This window comes from Jaculus jaculus, chromosome 23 (assembly GCF_020740685.1).
Source record: "Jaculus jaculus isolate mJacJac1 chromosome 23, mJacJac1.mat.Y.cur, whole genome shotgun sequence".
NCBI lineage: Eukaryota > Metazoa > Chordata > Mammalia > Rodentia > Dipodidae > Jaculus > Jaculus jaculus.
In genome coordinates this window covers 8,518,286-8,536,643 of record NC_059124.1, presented here as the reverse complement: position 1 = coordinate 8,536,643, position 18,358 = coordinate 8,518,286, and the positions used below count along the sequence as shown (strand labels likewise).

Sequence of the window (18,358 nt, the reverse complement as noted above, 5' to 3'; positions counted from 1 at the left end):
GCTTAGCGGTTAAGCGCTTGCCTGTGAAGCCTAAGGACCCCGGTTCGAGGCTCGGTTCCCCAGGTCCCACGTTAGCCAGATGCACAAGGGGGCGCACGCGTCTGGAGTTCGTTTGCAGAGGCTGGAAGCCCTGGCGTGCCCATTCTCTCTCTCTCCCTCTATCTGTCTTTCTCTCTGTGTCTGTTGCTTTCAAATAAATAAATAAAAAAAATTAAAAAAGAAAAAAGAATTAGCACTGTTAGAAGGTCCCCACTGTCTGCCACCCTCTAAGTGGTGCTGGGGAACCTTTATATCCACATGCAAACAAGTAATAGGAATCCTGCTATTTCGTCATACAGAAGTCACCTCAAATTGGATTAAAGACCTATAGATAAGACCCGAAACCATAGAACTCTTGGTAAAATGAAGTGTGGGAGAAAGCTCATATGCAGACATTGGCATTAGGAGTCATTTCTTGACTGTGCCATCAAAGGCACAGACACTGAACACTAGAAACAAATGGGATTTTTTTTGTTTTCGAACTGGAAGGCTTCTTTCTACACAGTGAAGGGAAAGGACACAATCTTCAGAGGGAAGGAAACAGTTGTGAACTGTAGATCTGCCGGGGAGGGGCGGGGGAGGGCAGATTCAAGAAACACCAAGGCTTTTACAACCCAGTGGTTTGGTAGAACAGTGACAGAATGACGACAAAACGCACAAAAGGAAATCTCACTTAAAAATGGAAGGAGAGGGCTGCAGAGACGGCTTAGCGGTGAAGCACTTGCCTGCGAAGCCTAAGGACCCCGGTTTGAGGTTCGATTCCCCAGGTCCCACGTTAGCCAGATGCACAAGGGGGCGCACGCGTCTGGAGTTCGTTTGCAGTGGCTGGAGGCCCTGGCGCGTCCATTCTCTCTCTCTACTCTTTCTCTCTGTCACTCTCAGATAAATAAAAAACAAACAAACAAAAAACAACTTTTAAAAAAATGGAAGGAAATAGAGGAACTGTTGTTTTAGCCGAGAAGACACGCAAGCGGTCAGCTTGTATAACAAGAAGGGCTCTGTCTCCAGTCACTGGAGGCAGAGCAAAACCACAACAAGCTGTCGCTTCATCGTTGCCACAACAGCTATTATCAGAAGTAAGCACGCAGGGCTGGAGAGATGGCTTAGCGGTTAAGCGCTTGCCTGTGAAGCCTAAAGACCCCGGTTCGAGGCTCGGTTCCCCAGGTCCCACGTGAGCCAGATGCACAAGGGGGCGCACGCGTCTGGAGTCCTTTTGCAGTGGCTGGAGGCCCTGGTGTGCCCATTCTTTCTATCTGCCTCTTTCTCTCTCTCTCTCTGTTGCTCTCAAATAAATAAATGAAAATAAACAAGAAGATTCAAAAAAGAAGTAAGTATGTGGATGAGAGTTGTGCCCTTCCACGCTTAGGGCATTATCTGTATCGCTGCCCACATTTGTTCACGTGAGCAGCAACCTGTGTGCGTGCACAGGTGTGTGAATAAACAAAGCGTGGATTGGGCTGCGATGGGGCGCTACTCCGCCTCACAAGACAAGGAAATTCTGCCCCTGATGGCAACACGGATGGATGGGCCTGGAGGACATGGTGCGAAGGGAAATAGCCCAGGCACGGAGCAACACTGCGTGGCGTAATCTTTCTGAGGAATTCAAAATTATAGACCTCACAGGATCCAAGAGTGGAATCGTGGTTACTAGGGCCTGCAAAGAGGGAGAAACTGGAGCGTGCCACTCAAGAGGTGGACGTTTTGGGGTTCTGCTCTACAGCGTAGAGCCTACGTGTGACTGTTCTACGGCCTGTGATGAAAGCTTTGCTAAGAAGGCAGCTCTAACGTTGGTGCTTTCTCAACAAAAGCAAACAATAAATTACAGGAAAGACAGAAGGGCATTTGGAGATGATCATGTCTATGGGCTGATTGTGGTGAAGGGCTCATGGCAATAGACTGTTTTATAGGCTTGTCAAGCTATGTAAATCAACTATTTGTAGTTTTTCATGCAGCTGTCTGCCTCAATAAAGTGGCTTTAAGTGCAGAAATAAAACAAAATAAGATAATAAAAATAAAATCACTTGAGCTGGAAAGATGGCTTATTGGTTAAGGCGCTTGTCTGTGAAGCCTAAGGGCCCCAGTTTGAGGCTCAATTCCCCAGGACCCACGTAAGCCAGTTGCACAAAGTGGCACATGTGTCTGGAGTTTGTTTTCAGTGGCTGGAGGCCCTAGCATGGCCATTCTCTCTCTCTCTCTCTACTTGCCTATTTCTGAATCTCACTCTCTCTCTCAAATAAATAAATAAAAACAAAATATGTTTAAAAAAATAGAATCACTCAACCAAAGAAACTTACAAATATTTTTACTGACTTTCTTCTAATCCTTCTTCAAGAACTGAATGTGTATTCGTTCATGTATATTCAGGCTTATGCCTGAATTTGTGTGTTTAAATGAACTGGTTTCAAAAAAAGGTGTGTTTTTCTGTAGGTTGATCAGTTTAAGACTCAAACGATAATATGGTATTCATGTTTGGTAGAGATGTCAAAATTGACGGCACATTTTTAGTTCTATGTTTGGGCTGGATTCCTTCTGTGGCTATAGCAGCTGAGGCAAGTGGTGTGTGTGTGTGTGTGTGTGTGTGTGTGTGTGTGTGTGTATTTCTAGTGAAATGCACTACATCTCAGCAAAGACCAGTTGTTGATACTCTGTGCTGAGGTTGCAATTCCCCATGTAGTCTTTGAATGCGTCACATGAAAGAGCGAATATTTATGCTGACTCTTTTGTACGCATAAAACAAATGGAAATGAGGGAAGCATGCAATGTTCCTAATATGTGTTTCATTTTCTTTTCTCTTGTTGTTGTCCAGAAAGTATTTCGGAGAGAAAATTGGACTGTATTTTGCTTGGCTGGGGCTGTATACGTCATTCCTTATCCCATCTTCTCTCATCGGGGTGATTGTTTTTCTTTATGGATGTGCAACGATTGAAGAAGATATTCCCAGGTAAGTGGGCTTTAAAGGGGAGGCTCTATTCCCGTAGGGTAGTAGCTTGGAATTTCATCTCAGTTGCAAGTCTGTTTCACGCGTGTCCCATAGTCCTGACCCTTTGCCCTCCTATACTAGTGACCCCTCCAGAGATGGGTCTGGGAGCTACAGATTCTGGAAACTGCTTCAGGGCCATGTAGAGTGTGATCGACTTCCTTTTCCTAATCAGCTATTCCCTGGGGGCAAGGGTCTTCTATGCACAGGTAAAGATGCCTGATTAAAAAAAGTACTTTGCTGGGGCTGGAGAGATGGCTTAGTGGTTAATGCACTGGCCTGCAAAGCCAAAGAACCCAGGCTCGATTCCCCAGGAACCACGTAAGCCGGATGCACAAGGAGGTGCATGCATCTGGAGTTCGTTTGCAGAGCCTAGAGGCCCTGGTGTGCCCATTCTATCTATCTCAGATAAATAAATAAAATATTTAGGGCTGGAGAGATGGCTTAGCGGTTAAGCGCTTGCCTGTGAAGCCTAAGGACCCCGGTTCAAGGCTCGGTTCCCCAGGTCCCACGTTAGCCAGATGCACAAGGGGGCGCACGCATCTGGAGTTCGTTTGCAGAGGCTGGAAGCCCTGGTGCACCCATTCTCTCTCTCTTCCTCTATCTGTCTTTCTCTCTGTGTCTGTTGCTCTCCTATAAATAAACAAATAAAATTAAAAAAAAATATTCAAAAAGTGTTGTGCTGGAGAAACGATTTCCCCCCCCTTAACTTGACAATATTTTTTCCCCTCTTTTCCCATAAGACACAAGGCAAGGTTTGTAATGTCATTGGGTAGAGGTCACGCGTCCATGTGGCCAAGTACTGTAGCAACAAAATGCTATAGGAAGATGGCTCTAAGGAGGGATCAGACTCCGGCTCCGGGAGTGAGAAACTATAAGTGAGAGACCCCACGGAAGGACTCGTGAACAACCAAGATAGAACAAAGACTATTGGGAAGGAGACAGTCTACAAAGAAAAGAGCGCTTAAAAATCATGTATTTAAGCCAGGCGTGGTGGCGCACGCCTTTAATCCCAGCACTCGGGAGGCAGAGGTAGGAAGATCGCTGTGAGTTCAAGGCCACCCTGAGACTCCATAGTGAATTCCAGATCAGCATGAGCCAGAGTGAGACCCTACCTCGAAAAACAAAACAAAACAAAACAAAATCATGTATTTTAAAACTGGGGATGTTACATATTAACTCTGTGGTTGCCTGGAAGCAGCGCTTGGGAGGCTGAGGCAGGAGGATGTCCTTGAGTCAACAAGCAGGCCTACACCATGAGCTCAAGGCCAGTCTGGGCTATAGAGTGAAAACTTGTCTCAAAAACAAACAAACAAAAATAAGAGAAAACAAAAAATAAGAACACAGGAAACAAAATCCCTAAAACAATCAAACAGAAAAAAAAACCCAAAAAACCTTATGTGACTGGACAGTCATTTCCTGGGTCTTAGTTTTCTGGCTGAAAGATGGGAACCTATCATATGCTATGAGAATTAAATGAGACATAAAAGATTATTAATTGTTGAATAAATCAAGTATATAAAATAATAGAACAAAGGACAAAGATTCAAATCTCTTGATTTCTTCAGAACTGTCTGAAACTGGGGACACACAAATAGATATGTATCCACCTCAGGCCACAGACAGGCCACAGTGCAATGACACCAAAGTCCATGGAGGTGATGGCTCACAGAGGTGATGGTCACGGAGGTGATAGCTTATGGAGGTGATGGCTCACGGAGGTGATGGTCACGGAGGTGATGGTCATGGAGGTGATGGTCACGGAGGTGATAGCTCATGGAGATGATGGCTCACAGAGGTGATGCTTACAGAGGTAATGGCTCACAGACGTGATGCTCAAGGAGGTTATGGCTCATGGAGGTGATGGCTCCAGAGGTGATGCTCACGAAGGTGATGCTCATGGAGGATGGGTGGGAAGGAAGGGCTTGTGACTTGTCAGTTTCAGGTGTTTCCTACACCTGTGAATTGTTTACACCGTGAGACTCACGAGCCCTGTCCTTGGTGTAGTAGGAAAGGTTTCACTGGAGTGGTTGGTATGTTAAAGTCTTCTGCTTGCACATGATAAATATGCAGCTTGAACTAGATAAAGTAAAAAAGGAGAATTTACTGCAAATTCTCAAAGGAACCTAGTGCAGGCACACAGGTGGCCCAAGAGAAATGGGAATAGGAAGCTTGCCATTACTGCCTGTCTTTGCTTTCTAGTGTTTATTGGCTTAATTGCCGATTTTCTCTGTTTGAATGTCGAGACTGTGACTAGTAGCTATTACGTATAAAAAATTATATCTTAGAATTTGATACTCGGCTGATCTCAAGAAGTCCTGTTGGCTGGGTTTGACTTGGCTAGAGACTCTGGACCAGTCATGCCAGTGATGCTCAATGAGTGTGTAGCATCATGATCGTGCCCCAGAGGCAGGGTGGACGAGGACGTGGGAGGATGATGTGGTAGTGGCATGTGTGTGTGTGTGTGTGTGTGTGTGTGTGAGACACCTTGAAGAAAGGGCTAAGAACTAGACTTGTTGAGGAAAAGGTAGGTATCCCCTGGTGGGGAGGGACCGCTATATTGAAATGGTATTGTGAAACAAGTAACCTGGAGATGACACTCTCAATATGTAGAATAAAGCTGTAAGTTCACATAAGAGATGAGCATTTTGCATGTTTCCCATAGCAGTATCATGTCGCATGCTCCTGACCGGGACTTCTGAGACCTTTGTCACAGGAAATAAGAAGGTTCTGACTTGGTCAGCTCATTGGCATGATTGGAGAAGATGGCCTTGCTGTACATGCTGTGAGGTGGTTTTCATACAGTGGCTCCTTTGCTCCTGTAAAGAACCATGTTGGAAACTCTATATAGATGCTGATCATTATTTCCACTCAGACATGGCAACCTCATGCCCAGTCAGATCACGTAAATCGCTGAAGTTCAGCAGCCAGTGTCTGCCAGGGCTGGAGTGTGACTCTTCTGTCTCCTGTCTGGAGCCTTTGCCTTTTCCAGAAAGCAGTGAAGTCTCAAGGCTCACACTTCCATTGACCCCTGGGCTCCTCTAGGCATGGTGTGTCCTCAGAAAGCAAGCGTGGCTCTGAGTGTTTTCCTTGCCACATTGTGCCGCCTCGAAGTCTGGCCTCAGGTCACTGGAAGCAGGTGGGCAGGGACTCAGAGCCAGGGAGGTGGCTACAGTACCAATGTGCCGGGTCACACGAGGACTTAGAGCAGGTGTCCAGCTCCCCATGTGGAAACACACGTGACAGCAGCCATTGCAGCTGGAAGCGGCCACAGCCTGCGCATGCTGCAAGCTGTATGTCTCTGCAGAAGCATGCTCTCGTGACGTTCACACACATTCTTAAGTGTGCAGAGCTATGGACACCTGCAGGGTGCGTTGTGGGCATTGCAGATGTACCACATGTCTCTCAGTGCCCGTCATTTCTCACTTAGGAAGACCAACGCATTAGCGGTCTGTGGACTCAATGGATTATTTTTGTAAAAAAAAAAGGGGTGGGGGAGGGCTGGAGAGATGGCTTAGTTGTTAAGGCACTTGCCTGCAAAGCCAAGGGACCTTGGTTTGATTCCCCAGGACCCACGTAAGCCAGATGCAGAAGGTGACGAATGCATCTGGAGTTTGTTTGCAGTGGCTGGAGGCCCTGGTTTGCCCACTGTTTCTCTATCTCTTTCTCTCTCCCTTCGACTCTCCCTCTTAAATAAATAAATAAAAATAAAATATTTTTAAAAGTAGGACAAGATAGTGTACTAGTTACTCTTATTGCTGCCTGACAAAAGCAACCTAGGGAGGGAAGGGTTTATTTTTGACTCAACATTTGAGGGAATGTAATCCATCATAGCCAAAAGCTCTTTGCAGTAGGAGCAGGAGGAGGCTGGTGTGAGTGCATCCAGTGAGGAGGCTGGTGTGAGTGCATCTAGTGAGGAGGCTGGTGTGAGTACTTCCAGTGAGGAGGCTGGTGTGAGTGCATCCAGTGAGGAGGCTGGTGTGAGTACTTCCAGTGAGGAGGCTGTTGTGAGTGCATCCAGTGAGGAGGCTGGTGTGAGTACATCCAGTGAGGAGGCTGTTGTGAGTGCATCCAGTGAGGAGGCTGTTGTGAGTGCATCCAGTGAGGAGGCTGGTGTGAGTGCATCCAGTGAGGAGGCTGGTGTGAGTACTTTCAGTGAGGAGACTGGTGTGAGTGCATCCAGTGAGGAGGCTGGTGTGAGTGCATCCAGTGAGGAGGCTGGTGTGAGTACTTCCATTGAGGAGACTGGTGTGAGTACATCCACTGAGGAGGCTGGTGTGAGTGTGTTCAGTGAGGAGGCAGGTGTGAGTGCATCCAGTGAGGAGGTATGCATAAGTGTGCCCAGTGAGGCTGTGGAGTGAGTGTATCCAGTGAGGAGGCATGCATAAGTGTGTCCAGTGAGGCTGTGGGGTGAAAATACCTTTTATATACTCCAGTTATTTCTGGTAGGTCACACGTGTCTAGAAATTTGTTCTCAGGTTTCCAGCTTATTGGCATATACGTCTCACTAGGACTCTGGATTTATTTTTTAATTTGGGTGTGTTTGTCTGTACGTATATGTCGCGTGCGCGCGCGTAAGTCTGAGGAGGAGAACTTGGGGGCAGCTGTCCTCCCCTCCACCCTGCTTGCCGCTTTGCTTTTGCTGCCTCGCTCTGTAGGCTCCAGTCTTGCTGGCCTGCCAGCTCTCGTTCTCCTGGCTCCCCTCACATTACTCTCAAGAACTTGGGGTCACGACATACGTGCCATTTTGCATCCAGCGTTACGTGGGTGCTGGGGATTTGAACTTGGACCAGCAGGCTTGCAAGCAAATGCCTTTAGCCACGGAGCAACCGCCCCAGCTCCAAGGAGTCTGGATATTTCTGCGACTCTGGTAATCAGACGTGCTTCTCATCCAGGGCGGGCTTGCCCCGCCTTTCAGACTGTCCAGGAGCGGTCTGTCGGTCTGTCGTAAGGGATACGCAGTCATTTTAACATCATTCTGACATAGAATTTCCCCAGATTTTTCCGTTCAAGTTCCTCGCATCAAAATTCTCAATACATATGAAGCATTCTGACTCCAAGTTTAAATAGCTTGAGAGGGATCCATGCTACCACTTTGTACAAATGATTGATAGATGTCTGCACTCCAATTTTATTTATTTATTTTACTATTTTATTTATTTATTTACTTATTTGAGAGAGAGAGAGAGGGAGAGAGAGAGAGATATAGAATGGGCACACCAGGGCCTCCAGCCACTGCAAACAAACTCCAGATGTATGCGCTCCCTTGTGCATCTGGCTAACATGGGTCCTGGGGAATCGAACCTGGATCCTTAGGCTTGCCAGGCAAGTGCCTTAACCACTAAGCCATCTCTCCAGCCCTGCACTCTAATTTTAAGAAGCAGTAATTTACATAGCACTTTCATTTCAAAGGGCTTCAGGCCATGTTGATTGCTAATACTTTCTTAGTCCTGACCTTTTGGCACTGACTGGCTTTAACTAAGATTAGATTGAAGACGTTTGTGTCTCCCTAGTAAGGGCGCAAAACAAAACCAAATAAGCAAAGACACTGAGAAATGCAGACGTCTCCCCCTTCCCCCCCATGCACATACTGGAAGGGTGATGTTGAGGGATCGATATGCTCTCAAACTCCAAAAGCAAAGATCTTTACTGAGTTTCATTCAAACAAATAGGTTCATGGGCATACTAAGTTTGGACTCTGAAAGCAGCAGCCCTCCCTGACCCACATAATGATAACTTGTCTGGCCCAGAAGATCGAAAGGAAACCTCGCTTTCTGGCTTCCGTTGAGCCTATAACAGGTAGAATTAGCTCAGCTGAAATGCAAGCAGTGCTAAGATGCATATTTTTGAAGAATGAGTCATTTTTATAGGCACTTGCCAGTGTGGGGCTTACTGAAGGAACGGGGTGATCCTCCGAGCTCTGGAGTTTTCCAATCTCTCACACAGACCGTCTTTCCCTGTTAGGGATTGAATAGCTCGTTAAAAACAGAAGCCTAGAAACGGGGGGTGGGTATGACAGGAAGTGGCAGTCCCACTAAGTCTCCCCTTCTGCAAGTATACTGTGAGGGGCTGACGGTCTCCGGCCATCCTTGGCTTCCTGAGCTCCAAGGAGGCTCTCGTGGGACTTCCCACCAGCCGGCCGCACCCTCCGGCACCCTCTGCTGCCTCTTCCTGCAGCAAGCTTTGGGTGCAGTTTGCAGTGTGAGGTCTCGCTTCACCCTGGGCACGAAGGACAAGGAGACGCCAGCTGCCCTGTGAGAAAGGCCAGTGCCTCATTTCCTTGCCATCCTGAGCTTCTTCCACCAACCCACTGAGCCGTTTCTCCATCTTTGCGTGCAAGGGGATGTTACATGCCAGAGTATTGAGTTCATGCCCACCAGCACATGACGTGGAGGGATCAGGGAAGCTATCCAGAGCTGGCAACCCTTTGGTTCTTATTTGTAGGCACCTGTTTGAACCACATTTCACCCAGAGAATCACAGAATTAACTGTCAATATGGTCATTATTCTATTAAATAGAATTACATCTGGAAGGGGTTAGGGCACGTGTTTCTTTCCGCCAAGCTCAGACAGCATAGACCTTGGGAGAATTTACCTGCCTTTTTCATTCTCCCTGATCCTGCTTCGTAATTGTGGTAATTCTTACTATGTGGACACTATGAATCTCTGTTCCAGAAATGGTTTATAGACAGTGATAGTGGAAAAGAGCTTCCAGATCAGGTTTTTTGTTTGTTTTTATTTATTTATTTGAGAGCAACAGACAGAGAGAAAAAGGGGCGGGGAGAGAGAGAATGGGCATTTCACGGCCTCCAGCCACTGCAAACGAACTCCAGATGCGTGCGCCCCCTTGTGCATCTGGCTGACGTGGGACCTGGGGAACCGAGCCTTGAACCGGGGTCCTCAGGCTTCATAAGCAAGCGCTTAACCGCTAAGCCATCTCTCCAGCCCCCAGGTCAGTTTTGTTGCCTCTTTCCTCACATGCTTAGAGGTCAGAGCCTGTGCTGCTCCAACCCTACTCCGTGTTTGTCTCTAGGTGTGACCAGTGTCACACGTTTGTGAGACAGCCATTAGGGCTTAAGAAGATAGCCCGTACTTAAAGAATGAGTGTGGTGATTTATTCATAGTTGCACATGGTATCTACCAACCATGTAGATTCAATACATCTTGAAGGGATTTTCCCAGGCACCACTCAGTACACGGCATCTCATTAACTTTCTGGAACATATGTAGTAACGGAGAGTTCAACCCCTCAGAAGACGGCCCACACTCTTTTTTTTTTTTTGTTGTTGTTGTTTCTGTTTTGTTTTGGTATTTTGATAAAATGAGTAACACACCAAAGCCAGATGTGGTGGAGCACGCCTTTAATCCCAGCACTTGGGAGGCAGAGGTAGGAGGATCGCTGCAAGCTCGAGGCCGCCCTGAGACTCCATGGTGAATTCCAGGTCAGCCTGGGTTACTTCGAAAAACAAACAAACAAACAAAAAAAGAATCTAGTTCCCAACTTGGACATTGCTTACAGAGTTGAGGGGCTCCACCATAGATCGGGGAGTAGGAGGTGCACTGGGGGTGTTCTGTCTCTCACGGGCTCTGCCTGAGCACAGTCCTGACCCAGCCGCCTCCTGTCTACCGCAGCAAGGAGATGTGTGACCAGCAGAACGCCTTCACCATGTGTCCCCTGTGTGACAAGTCCTGTGACTACTGGAACCTCAGCTCGGCCTGTGGGACTGCGCGGGCCAGCCACCTGTTCGACAACCCTGCCACCGTCTTCTTTTCCATCTTCATGGCTCTGTGGGGTGAGTGGCTATCACGGGCTTGGCCTGTGGCGGGGGCTTTCCTTAAGTGGACACAGTGGCCGGGCTTGGATGGTTGTAGCCTTCGGTTTACTTACTTCAGTATATTGCCTTCACAACACGAGACATGTTTTAAGCACAGTATCTTTCTCTTCTTGTTAATATGTGGCTTTATCATGGCCTTATCTATGTTCTCTTAAAGATAGTGATATTAGGGCTGGAGAGATGGCTTAGCGGTTAAGCGCTTGCCTGTGAAGCCTAAGGACCCTGGTTCAAGGCTCGATTCCCCAGGACCCACGTTAGCCAGGTGCACAAGGGAGCACATGTGTCTGGAGTTCGTTTGCAGTGGCTGGAGGCCCTGGCATGCCCATTCTCTCTCTCTCTCCCTCTTTCTCTGTCTGTTGCTCTCAAATGAATAAATAAAAATGAATAAAATATTTTTAAAAAGGATAGTGGTATTAACCCCTTAATGGCCTCAGGTCTGACTTAGAATTTGAATCAGTGCGTTTCCTGCGTCATGTAAAGTCATAGCACTGAGAAGTATAGCTCAGAATGCTGGTACATCTGTCACGGACAGGGTTTGCTCAGGTGTGCAAAAATCTGGTCTCCTGACTACAAGTTCAATGCCATTTTCAAGACCCTGCAAGTGTAGACTGTAGAGATTACATTTAATGTCGGAGGGATATTTTCAATATTCCTACCAAAGGGATTTGTGAAGGTAAGAACAAATAGTTTGTTGATTTCCCCCTTCCTTCATTCTCCCCAGAGTGTCAAGTAACAAACTTGCCCTAAGTCACACTTATCTGCGTACACACACACACACACACACACACACACACACACACACACACAGAACCTTTTCTTAAAATCTGGAGTAACCTGGAGCAATCCCCCACTGCCATGGTAACCGGACATTTCTGAAACGACACAAGTGTGTGTTCAAGGAGGGAGCAAGTCACCGTGTTTCGTTCCCTTTGAGGAACCACCTGGCTTTTGCTCTTAGTGGATGTGCAGGGCCCCATTCACCTCCCTGGACTGCAGTCCAGCAGGGCTCCTTGATTGACCTCTGCCCCTGCGGGGCCTGGAGGAGCTGCCAGGACGTGGCCCTGAGCCACCACCCCTAAAAATGTGACAAGGACAGGCGCGAACTCTGCTGTCAGTCAGCAGCACCCGGAGAACAGGAGCGCAGACTCCCTCCTCCATTCCCCCCCCCCCCCGTGGAGTCCTCTCTTCTTGGGTGTCTGTAAGGATTCCAGCGTTGCAGAAGCTCCACAGAAGGCCTCCAGAGGGTGCTCTAGCTCCTAGTCTCAGGGGAGCCGGCTCCCAGAAGTACCTGGGCAGGGTGGGCAGCCCGTCAAACGTGGCAGCAAGCACAGAGGAGGGAAGGGCGGCTGGCGGCGGGGGTGGCCCTGGGACTGTCGGAACCAGTAGAACGCGGTGAAGTGGGTGGATCGCCCCGAAAGCCAGAGAGGCTCGTCTCTGTTCCCAGACCAAGCAGAGCTTTCGTAATGACCCCAACAACCACCGTCACTAATTTGGGGCGTAGACTTACACACTTATTTGTTGACCTGTTACAACCCCAGCGCCTATGAGTTTATTACGTATTACCATTGATATATTATATGTTATACTCTATAATTAATCCCAGTAGTTAGTCCATGATCCTTCACAAGTTCTCCTAGGACACACCATCCCCTGTGGACAGACTTGGTTTCAGCACTTCCTCGTAGCGTCAGGCCCTAACAACTGCCCCCTTGAGCTCAAGTGATGGACAGATCGCCCGTCCTTCCTGAGAGCCTTAATGATTTATGGCCGCACCCCTGGAAAGGACGGAGGGCTGGGGTTTGGTCAGGGCTTCCCACTGTAGGGGCAGGGCTCCCCCACCCTGGACCCCGCCCTCTCTTTAAAAACAGCCGTGCTGTGTTTCATACAATTATGCTTTTTTAGCCACAGCAGCCAAGAGCCCTAGGCATGATTGCCTACAAATTACAATTTAGAATCGGAGTAATGCCTCTCATTACCATGATTATCATGACTCGTGGTGCCGTGCTGCGTTGGCCCAGGCTTGCCAGGCACAGGTTGGGAAGAGACCTGGGCTCCTGGTGAGTGAGGGTGGGGTTCCCAGCACGCTGGGTCATGAGCCATCTGGTAGCAGATCCAGGTGGTCAGGCCGTTAAGGCTCAGCCTTGCTGCGGATCTGGCTTTGACCTCTAAAGAACCGGAAGAATGAATTCCCATGGAAAGAGGGGTTGGCAACACAGGGCCCCTTCACTCTCTGATGAGGCAGGCTCCAGGGTCGGGTAGCTTGCGACCCCTACCAGTGGGTGCATCGTGTGGGCCTGGGTTTGTCCGTGTTCACTAAATGCCCTTTGAAGTCAGTTCTCTTAGCCTTGGTTCCACGTTACCCTAGGCACGGTGTCTCCTCTTTGGACACCATGCACGTCCGCCTCTGTAAACCGGATGAAATAGTATCTTCTGTGGTGTTCTCGTAACAGCAGATGAGCTGTGTGTGCAAAGCAAGGACCTCCGTGGCCGGCAGCCACACTGCACCCTCTCTCCGCTCCCGAGATGCCTCTTGACTCCTTGCTTTTCTCTTCCGTGCCCGCACCTTGGCTTCCGTCCTTCACGGAGAGCCTGGTTAACCAGGGCTTTGAGTGCTGGCTGCCTGCATGCCCTTATTAGACACCAGGAGGAGTAATAGAATACAGAAAGGACTTTCTCCTGTTCCTGCATCATCTCAAGGGCAATATTAGTGTCTGGAGGTCAGGATTCACCCAAAGGGGGAAAAAACAAACCTCTAAATCCAAGAACAATCCATATGCGTCTGTACACCATCATGTAGCTGCAAATAAGCAACTGTAGCTTTCAGTGGGGGTTTCTGTTTCATTTCGTGCTGTGCCTGAGTTAAACACAGGCAGCCAAGGACCCAGAGAATGTTTTTTTTTTCTTTGTCCATATGCAACACTGTGTCCCTGAAACAGCAGGGGGAAGTCAAGTGTGGCCTGCAGTGAGGGGCTTTTGGCCAAAATCAGGGGGTGATGAAGAGCTGTAGGGTGGCTTTGGGGCGTCACATTCCTTCTCTTTCCAGGTTCCTTGACCATGAGGAGAGCAAGACTGTGGTGGAAGAGCTACTCGGGCTGGGCCAGGGCGGGATGGCAGAGGACCCTGGAGGGTGCAGCAGGGGAGAGGCGAGATTGGAGCAGGTGGGGACAGTAAGCCAGGAGGAGCAGCGGCCTAGGTCGGTGCGAAGCCCACTGAGAAATGACGGGATAGAAGCAGGCAGGAGAGCTGGGCCCGACCTGCATTGTCTCCTCACCAAGACGCAGCTTAGAGCTTAAGGAGCCTTGGCAAGCTTAGGCAGAGGAGTTCATTTTCTCCGTGCCTTCCCCCATTTCTCACGGCTGGGATCCCACTGTTTATTAAAACCCGACTCGGATGTCTTCTCCAGCAGCCAGCCTTGCGCTTCTGCGCGTCCACAGCCGTGTGTCCTGTCGCTGCCGCTGGCTGTGGGCCTCGTGTTGCAGAGACCTTGTCGCCAGACTCCACGTCGGCCTCACCTCAGCCTTCTCAGTGGCTGACAAGGCTCCTGTGCACGTCCAGTACCTTAGACGGTGTTTCTGCCGAGTTAGAAAAGCAGCTCGAGCCTGCTCCAAGCACAAGAGCCTTATTGTAATAAAGCAAGAGGAAGGCTCAGGGCAGTCGGGACTGAAATGTAGCCAGGTGTTCGGGGAGCTGATGCTGGGGCACGATTATCAGGAGCCACCACACCGGCCTCTTGTGTTCAGGTGTCCCTTCATTGCAGTTACGTGTGACATAACAGTGTTCGCGTCAATAAAGGATCGAATGTGTAACAGTGCCCCCCCCCCCCGCAAGATAGTATTGCCTAGTGATGTTCTATAACTCTTTGTATAAGTGTGCTCCGGTATGCTTCCACAGCGACGCAATTGCCTAATCACGCGCTTCTTGGAATGGTTCCATTTCGCTAAGTGACAAGTGACTGTATCCATAGGCCTTTCCAGGATGTGGACTTTTTCAGGTAGCTCCAGGTAGGAGGCAGGGGCTGATGTTCTAAAGAGAATTACTGAATTTGAATTCTTTAAGAACATGTGCCATCTGCCATTGTGAGCCCAAGGGCTACTCAGAATCCACTCTTGGAAAAGAATTGAGGTGCTGGGTAGATGGCTCATGGGTCAGAACATTTGCTTTGCCAGCGTGAGGACTTGAGGTCAATTTATAGCACCCATGTTAAAAAGAGAGAGAGAGAGAAAGAAAATCACATGCCTATAACCTCAGCACCTGGGACGGGGGTGGGGACAAGGAGGGTAGAAACAGAAGGATTTCTGGGGATCCTGTCAGTCAGTCCAACCAGGATCAGTGAGAGATTGTGTCTCGGGGAAATACAGTGGAAGAGTGTCAGAGAAAGATTCCTGGTGTCTCACGGCCTCCTAATGTGTGCACGCAGAGTGTCTGCATCTACACATAGACATGTGCATCGAACACACACACACACACACACACACACACACACAGAGAGAGAGAGAGAGAGAGAGAGAGAGAGAGAGAGAGAGAGATAATAATTGCTTCTTTTTCTCCTTCTATTTAAGCCACCATGTTTCTGGAGAACTGGAAGAGACTTCAGATGCGTCTGGGTTACTTCTGGGACCTGACTGGGATAGAAGAAGAAGAAGTGAGTTATTCTTGCACACTTCCCTGGGTGCTTGCTTTGCTTTGACCCCGGAAATAGGCCACCTGGAGTGACATAGCCACGGAACGCTTGCTGTCTCACCAGCTGTCACCGGCCAGGCCTCATGGTGGTCCCTTCTGTAGTTGGGCTCCAAGGTCTACACCATGGGTGATGAGCGTGAAGGCCAAGAGTTCAAAGGCTCCCCTCTAGCTGAGATGTGAAGACATGGGCTGTTTGGTAGAGCGGTGTGCGGGTTCTCTGTTTTAGAAGAGATGGCAGAAGATTCCAGAACAAGAGGCAGTCTTGAGAGCACAAAGCCAGAGAAAGGCAATGAGTGGCCCAGAGCAGGAGCATGTTTTGATCTCCGTGAGCCTGCGGGAGGTCAAGGGTGAGGCGTGTGTGACGGATGTGGGGAACGCTGCTTGGAATGAGAGCGTGAGCTAGGGGCAAAGGGTAGGTTTCCTGGGAAGATGATGTTTGAAGTTTAAAAGATGAAGAGCACACGTGACCATCAGACAGGAACTTCTGGTAGCGTGGGTGCTATGGATGAGGACAGAGGACCGTATCTGGAAGGTCTGGGGTCCACTCCCCACTGCCCGAGTATTGATATGGGAGGCAGGGCGTATTGTGGATGCGGGCAGAGGACTGAATCTGGACGTTTCAGTATTCACGCGGGTCACAGGGCACATGTATGAGGGGGTCTTGTGTTTTCTCTCACTCTCTGGTGGTCATTGCTGTGATTTTCCTGGGATTTCTGATTACTCGGCCCTTATGTTTTGTTTTTTTTAAAATTTTTATTTATTTATTTGAGAGTGACAGACACAGAGAGAAAGACAGATAGAGGGAGAGAGAGAGAATGGGCGCACCAGGGCTTCCAGCCTCTGCAAATGAACTCCAGACGCGTGCGCCCCCTTGTGCATCTGGCTAACGTGGGACCTGGGGAACCGAGCCTCGAACCGGGGTCCTTAGGCTTCACAGGCAAGCGCTTAACCGCTAAGCCATCTCTCCAGCCCCGGCCCTTATGTTTTATTAGCAGTAAGTGAAATATCTAATTTAGTCTTATTTTCAAGCTTCTGTTCTTCAAATCTATATAGTGTGTTATTTCATCTTTTTTTTTTTAAATTATTTATGAGAGAGAGAGAGAATGGGTAAGCCAGGGCCTCTAGCCACTGCAAATGAACTCCAGATGCGTGCGCCCCCTTGTTCGCATGTGTGACATTGCACACTTATATCACTGTACTGTGCATCTGGCTCATGTGTGACCTGGAGATTCGAACACTAGTTCTTTGGCTTCACAGGCAAGCATCCTAACTGCTAAGCCATTTCTCCAGCCCCATTTCCTCTTTTTAATTTATAGTCTACTTGTATAAGGACAGCTGGCCTGAGAAATGGCAAGGGCTGTGTGGCATTTCATAGAACAAAATTTATCTCTCTGGGCAGTGTTGACTACATGCTCTAAAAGGAGGGGTCTGTTAATGCATCATTTCCTCACCTCAGGTGGATTTTCAACTGATTGTGCCTTATCCCACCTCATCCCACGATCATATATTGAATAGATGAGCCCACTCCATTCCTAGTCCTACATCAAATCTGAGATTAATAGCATCATTGCCTTTATGGCAGATGAGAAACTATGCCTGGATTCAAATGAGTTAGAAAAATAAGCAGCAGAGAAAAATGGGAACATTGAAGCCGGGTGTGGTGGCGCACGCCTTTGATCCCAGCACTCGGGAGGCAGTGGTAGGAGGATCGCCTTGAGTTTGAGGCCACCCTGAAACTACATAGCGAATTTCAGGTCAGCCTGGACTAGAGTGAGATCCCACCTCAAGAGAAAAAAAAATAATAGGAACGTTGCAATCGCATTTCTTGGAGATAGGTGGTTGAACGGAACTGGTGCTCAGTTCGTTTTCATTTGGATCCAGTGAAATATGTCCACGCACGGACTGGAAGTTGGAGAAAGAAAAGGAGTAGGAGAGAGAGAGTGAATGAGGGAGAAGCAGGGCGGGAAGGAGGTGTGGTTGCCCGTGGGAAGTGCCTGCGGGTCACTTTTTGCTTCTCTAATGCCAGCCGTTAGAATATCTCCGGAGAAGAGTCACTCTGCCATGCCAGCCTCTGTGGGCATGGAATTTGGAACTGTCTCAGGCAGTGTCTGAGCTCCAGTGGGTTACATTCTGCAGGGTCCTGTTTGGTCTGTAAATATTTATGGAACAGAGTGAAGAGCGTGTCACAGAATTTCTTCTGGCTAAGGTAGGAAGAGGCAATCTCTCTCTCAAATCAGGTTTTAGAGGCTGAGAGTATAGCTCACTAATTAATGGAACACTTGTCTAACATGCACAGGGTCCTGGGTTCCATTTTCTCACACCACATGCACACACACACACACACACACACACACACACACAGAATCTTTTTAAAAGTATCAGGGTTTTAAAGACTCGCTGCATTTTAATGGGAGGAAGAGGGGATAAGGAGCAGCCACAGGGAGAAACAGCACACAGGGCTCCGATCTGGAAAGCTAGATCCGGTAGAGCGTGATGTCCAGGAAGCCCGGCTGGCCATGGGCGATGGGACGCGTGATGCTCCGAGGGAGGGACCAAGGGCCAGGTCGCAGTGGACACCGATGGCTCATGTGTGTTTCCTGGGGAAGAAGTGGGGACAGTGAGGCAAGTCCGTGTGACTTTCAGAAGAGTCCTGGGAGTCACACGCATTATTGCATGTTGCTGTAGATTGGACATACATTCAAATCAGGGACAAGGGAGGTGAACATTCCTTGGGAGTTGGGGATAAAGGAGGGAGGTCTCCTGGAAACCCATGCAGTGTTTTCTGTCTTAACCAGATGCCTTCTTCCCAGTACCAGAAACACTCCCA

At 48.7% G+C, this 18,358-nt stretch overlaps 1 protein-coding gene across 2 annotated transcripts in view; it reads left to right on the top strand.

Annotated features, from left to right (window-relative positions):
* Ano2 (anoctamin 2) overlaps positions 1-18,358 on the top strand; it is a 382,845-nt gene that overhangs the window by 203,933 nt on the left and 160,554 nt on the right. For both annotated transcript variants that reach the window (XM_045139660.1, XM_045139661.1), the window contains 3 exons: positions 2,846-2,980; positions 10,649-10,809; positions 15,411-15,493. In XM_045139660.1, coding sequence (XP_044995595.1) covers positions 2,846-2,980; positions 10,649-10,809; positions 15,411-15,493 — 379 coding nt within the window. The remainder of the gene's footprint in view (positions 1-2,845; positions 2,981-10,648; positions 10,810-15,410; positions 15,494-18,358) is intronic.